The sequence below is a fragment of the Papilio machaon genome, chromosome 4, assembly GCF_912999745.1.
Source record: "Papilio machaon chromosome 4, ilPapMach1.1, whole genome shotgun sequence".
Taxonomy (NCBI): Eukaryota; Metazoa; Arthropoda; class Insecta; order Lepidoptera; family Papilionidae; genus Papilio; species Papilio machaon.
In genome coordinates this window covers 7,558,427-7,564,381 of record NC_059989.1, presented here as the reverse complement: position 1 = coordinate 7,564,381, position 5,955 = coordinate 7,558,427, and the positions used below count along the sequence as shown (strand labels likewise).

General features: G+C 39.9%; 1 protein-coding gene and 1 pseudogene across 1 annotated transcript; both read right to left on the bottom strand.

The window, feature by feature from the left end:
- Positions 1-3,570: 3,570 nt before the first annotated feature.
- Positions 3,571-4,164, bottom strand: LOC123723606 (annotated as a pseudogene).
- Positions 4,165-4,222: 58 nt separating this feature from the next.
- LOC123723620 lies at positions 4,223-5,264 on the bottom strand. Its single transcript, XM_045686843.1, has 2 exons — positions 5,187-5,264; positions 4,223-4,831 (listed from the first exon to the last, which is right to left on the bottom strand). The coding sequence occupies exons 1-2, from the start codon at positions 5,262-5,264 to the stop codon at positions 4,223-4,225; spliced, it is 687 nt and encodes a 228-aa protein (XP_045542799.1).
- Between the last annotated feature and the right edge of the window lie 691 nt (positions 5,265-5,955).

Sequence of the window (5,955 nt, the reverse complement as noted above, 5' to 3'; positions counted from 1 at the left end):
TCTATTTATTCAAAGGCAATAATAATGATTATTGTATGTTTTTGTACAGACATTCGGCAGTGAAAACCTACGGTAACCGACAACTGTATCTGCCTTAATTTACCGCACACTGTTTGACGTATTAGCTGATAAATATTTAATAGAATCTCGATTCGTTCGTTCGATCGTCTTTCGTATGATGCGTGTGCGAATGCGAAACATCTGTATCTTTATATGTATTTTTTCACGCAATATTTTACATTATTCTATCGTAGGATTATATTCTGTCAATACCTTAGAAGATGAACTTCCATATTTCAGAATCCTAGAAAGCAAAAGGCATATAAAGTAAGAATTTTTGTTTAGAAGATTCGCCTAATAAACCTAAAACATAGGATTCATAATCCGAAATGTTAAAAAATACTAAAATAATATATGTTTTTATAGTCTTTACTAATTACCTATAATAAAAGTATACATACAGAATTGAGAAACACATTACAAGTTTTAAGGCTAGTCCGAAATTCTTTAAATGAGACCTTGATATATTTTAAATTCACGACCCGTATTAATATTATTTTTTTGAGTGTTGTAATAAGTACCGTGAAGTTCCACTGCCGACACACTTAATATTAAAACCTTTTATTTTCTTTGCTTGTAAAAGACAATGAAATCAATAACTATATATTTTAACAGTACAGGGTTTGTAGCCTAAATTTAGATTAAAATCTGTTTTATAAACCTACCTTCCACCTGCCGCGTTGTAAAAGTGTTGGATGTAAAGAATTTGTCTTAATTTTTTAATGACAATAAATTAGTAAAGTTTTGGTCTAAGCTAATGATTACAACAGATTTTGATGTCTATCTTACTCTACTAATTGGCAGAGAGGCAACAGCCATTAATAACCACTAATAACGACGACGACGAACCACGAACAACGTCTATCGAGGACTATCTCTGAATTTTTAATTACTGTGATTTCATTAGCAAGTGGATGAAACAATGTGGTGAAAAAAGTTAGTTGCTCCCCTTTGGAAATTAAGGAAACTACAAAGGATACATACAAGTTCATATAATATATAAGAGTATAAAAAGAAAGTGGATAATTAAGAGACAAAAATTAACTTAGTTATTTGGACATTTGATTAATTTATAATCATATATTTAATACAGGTTGATGATAAAGATCAGACTAATTCGTTTTTCGTTTTATTCTTATGGATAAGAGTATAAAAAGACAAAAAGTGATCAATACCAGTACATTTGCCACTAGGATGATTGAGTTACATCACAAACTTGTTATAGGTGCATTGTACTACGCGAATACGACATTCTTCTGAAATCCATTAATGCACATGTTTGAACACACACGCCACCGCGACCAAAACAGGGCCTAGCAAATCGATGGCTCCTACGAATAGGGGCGAATGTGCAAATTGACAACTTCTCAGGAGAGGCTCTTAAAGTTGTATTCGTATAGGAAAATAGCCCGCATAGGCTCTTTTCCTTCAGCAAACAATAACATCTTACACCTGAGCGTGTTGTTAACACACTGACACTAAAAAGTCGTTTTTAACACAAAAAAAGAAAAATCATCAATTTATTACTTTGGCCTTTATACATAGGACCAATCGGAATATTTGTGACAATCGCCATCGTATTGTGCTCGACAAAATTTGTCTTAAAGTACCCCTTCGGAAAGTACACCTAAAATCTTATACTAATCTATATATATAAAATAAAGTCGTGTTAGTTACACTATTTATAAACTCAAGAACGGCTGAATCGATTTGACTGAAAATTGGTGGGCAGGTAGCTTAGAACCCGGAAACGGACATAGGATTTTTTTTACCCCGTTTTCTATTTTTTGATCCGCGCGGACGGAGTCGCGGGCGACAGCTTGTTTTGAGATAATTGACGACGACGATACGAAGGCGATTGTCACAAATATTCATGCCAGTTCCACTCTCTGTTGCAAATGAGTATTCTTTACCATTCTGTTCAACATTCTTGTTATCTTCTAAATAACAGGTATTTAGAAGATGAAAGAATGATAAAATTCATTTATTTAATTAAAACCCGTTTTTGGGTCATAATTTTCGAATGGCGAATTCTTTTCACAAAATTTTATTACCTTGAAGACCTTCTTGTATATTGACTACTTTGCCAATGCATTCTTCGTTAAATCAAAATGACCGTCGCATAACTCAAAGTATAGGCATATATTACCGAATTCCATCCTTCAAGGTTAGGACACACCTGCCTTGATTTTTTTAATTTTAATATGGTATCATACTCGTATGTAGGCTAAACTATCTTAATTTAAATGTGACGGGTACCTACAAATGTAAAACATTTCTTCTGCTCACACATTCTTCTTCTTGTTTTTAGCCATATTCCGCCCACTTCTGGGCTTCTCCCAAAGAATCGGGCATTGCGCTCTCCAGTACCCTTTCTGAGACTTTGAGCCTCCTTATGTTGCCCGCAGTGTGGGGCCATGTTTTAGTTCTGTAAGACAACAATGGCAACACACTGCTCAAAGACTTCCTTATTGAAACACTGCGGAAGCTCTCGGGACGAGAGGATACCCCGCAGCTTGTGAGGGCGCTGCCTCGGCAGCTGACGCTGACGGGATCGCGGGCGAAATCGAATGCGTGCCCGTGGCCCCGTCCCGATGCATTGGAGGAACAGAGAGGTTTAGTGGCTTTGCTTCTAATAAGGAAGAGATTCCCACATAACTACCGCGTCCCCCCCGGGGCGCGGAGTAGGCATAAAGCATTCCTCTCTGGAAAAAAAAAGAACCCGTAGCTTTCCGTATACCGCCCATTTGAACATTCACACATTCACAACATTTTAATTATTAATAACAGCATTGACCGGCTCACTAATACACAGAAGACTGTCGTGAAGTGGAAGCAATGCCGCGTTTATTCTGATTAGTGTGCGTGCCAGAGGCCTAATGTTAGTCCCCTTTCACGCCCTTTTTATAAAGATGGGAAGAAGAATTGGATTTGACGCAGGAATTATTGAAAGGGCCGCATCAAAACTAATTAAAAATTTTCTGCGCTGCCCCACCTCCGTCGATTAAAGATAGACAACGCATATTATGCAATCGCAGATATCTATGGGCAGCGGTCGCTTCGCTATTCCGGCTTATTCAGGTGGCGGATTGCTCATTTCATATTTTCCGGAAATTAATAAATCAAACTGCAAAAATCACCAATGTAATTTCATTGAGTTGGTTTTAATTATAATAACTAATGTCTAGTAGCGAATGCAAACTGCTTGGCCTTTGTCCGGGCCCATTGTTTCACGTCACGCAATACGCCGACACAGGCTTCGGCAAATTGTTGTACGATTGAGCCGGTAACCTTACCGAAATTAAGAGCACGTTATGACGCTTTGCGGCGATAGTGAAAAGTGTCCATGTTCATACGGTACGGCGTTTTATATTTTTACTGTGTTATTTTTTTGAGAAATCAATCCTTTTAGGATCGTGGTATTATTTCATCAGTTATTAGTAATTTTTCGCCATCTCGCAGCTTAAAAGCTTTTTTTTATAAGAGAAGGGGGAAACGAGCAGCAGGTGTTCATCGACGCCCATGGACATGTGTAATACCAGAGGAATCGCAGATGAGTTGCCGGCCTTTGAGATGGTGATACACTCGCTTCTTGAAGGACCCTAAGTCTTAGCGGTTTGGAAATACCGCCGAGGACAGACCATTTTACAACGCGGCGGTACGCGGTAGAAAGCTACGCGAAAACCACACGGTTGTGGTGTGGATGGAACTTGGTGGTCTGTCGTGTCGTCCGCTGACGGAACTCGGCGGCAGGAATTGTTCCAAACAATTTTTCTGAGCACTCCCCGTGGTAGATGCGGTAGAAAATGCAGAGGGAACTAACGTCCCACCGCAACGCCAGAGTGTCGAGCCGATCAGTAAGAACTCGGTCTTTGACGATTCGAATCGCTCTCCGTTGTATGGGGTCAAATGGAAGAAGCTGGTACTGGGGTGCTCCAGCCCAGAGATGCAAGCAGTATTCCATGTGATGCCGAACTTGCGTCTTATACAGCTGAAAGCGATGGCCCGGTAGGAAATACTGCTGGGCTCTGCCGAGAACACCCAGTTTTTTGGAGGCAAGCTTGCCTTGTCTTCCAAATGACCGCGAAACTGAACGTCGTTCGATATATTTTTTTTTTTTATAAGAGAAGGGGGCAAACGAGCAGCGAGAACACCAAGGTGTTCATCGACGCCCATGGACATCTGCAATACCAGAGGAATCACAAATGCGTTGCCGACCTTTGAGATGGTGATACGCTCGCTTCTTGAAGGACCCTAAGTCGTACTGGTTTGGAAATACCGCCGAGGACAGACCATTCCACAACGCGGCCGTGCGCGGCAAGAAATTTCGCGAGAACCGCACTGTTGTGGAATGCCAGCCATCCAGATGGTATGGATGGTACCTGGCGGTCTGTCGGGTCGTCCGATGACGAAACTCGGCGGCAGGAATCGTTCCAAACAGTTCTTCGGAACACTCCCCGTGGTACAAACGATAAAAGATGCAGAGGGAACTGACGTCCCTCCGCAAGGCCAGGGTATCAAGCCGATCGGTAAGAGCTCGGTCGTTGACGATTCGAGTCGCTCTCCGTTGTATGCGGTCAAATGGAAGAAGCTGGTATTGGGGTGCTCCCGCCCAGAGGTGTGAGCAGTATTCCATGTGGGGCCGAACTTGCGCCTTGTACAGTTGTAGGCGGTGGCCCGGCTGGAAATACTGCTTCGCCCTACTGAGCACACCCAGCTTTTTGGAGGCCAGCTTGGCCTTGTCTTCCAAGTGAAATGTCGATATGTCGAGCTTCGAGTTTAAATTAACAAAGAACAACTTTTGCTAACAATCGAATAGCACGGCATATAGTTGAAGTGGCGCACTTCGAACTCCGCAACCCTCGGTCGTACCATGCCATGTTAACTATTTTATGTTGCTGTATTGAGGTAACATCCTCTAACAATGTTATGGACTGTTGGTGCAACGTTGCTTAACAATTACTAACGCAAAAACATATATTAACAATAACAAAAAAAAATTGCTATTAGACATTTCTGATTACGAGAAAAATTATTTAGTAAAAAATAATTAACTCACATGCATGACAATGGAAACGTTTATCAGATCCGCGGCCTATCTACTGCGTAAGATCAAATACTGATACCTTGAAAATGTAATAGCTACTCGAGGCGGTACCGTGGTGGATGTTGGACATACCGCATTTACCGGTCACCATTGACATCAGTTATCCAATCTAATGGTAGAAACATCTATAACGCCACAAATTAACAAGCAACTTCAGAGAGTGTTTGTTATCCGGGTTAAACCCGTCACAAAAAAAAAAAACTATTTAGGCGAAGAAAACAGCACAAAATTAGACATGACAAGACAGCTACAGTACAACAATCTTGACATTTTTGTTGACATTGACGGAACTAACGCGCTATTGTAATTTGTTTCACTTATGCCCACGGGGTCAGATAATCTTGACGGCCTACCACCAACCAACATGACATTAATCGCCATTAAGTGCTCGGTTCAACAATTGGAAACGCCCACACGTTATTAGGTAAACGTAACCATGAACAATTTTCCTATAACCTTGAATTGTAACATTCAAATCGATAAATTTCCATTACCAACCTTGTTTAGGTCAATTTCAAAATCGTTATGACAACTTCCACGACATACGTTTTTCACCGGAATTTATGACATTTCAATAATTCATTATACATTAACGTTCAATGCCAACATTTTAAAAGTTCTTAGGGTATTTTTATTTAACACATTTTCTGACAAATTTTTCAACTTCTTCAGGAAATTTCTTCTCAAGTATGCTGCTGGCTAATTGTATTAGATTTAACTTGTAATAAAAATAAAATATTTACATTTATTATGTATTTAGCATTTTTTTATTATTTTATAATCGCGTT

Excerpts from the sequence above, each read along its gene's own strand:
- LOC123723620 (XM_045686843.1), bottom strand. The coding sequence starts at position 5,264 with ATGTCAATGGTGACCGGTAAATGCGGTATGTCCAACATCCACCACGGT. Across the intron at positions 4,832-5,186 it reads GTAGCTATTACATTTTCAAG|CTCGACATATCGACATTTCA; the intron begins GTATCAGTATTT and ends TTAAACTCGAAG.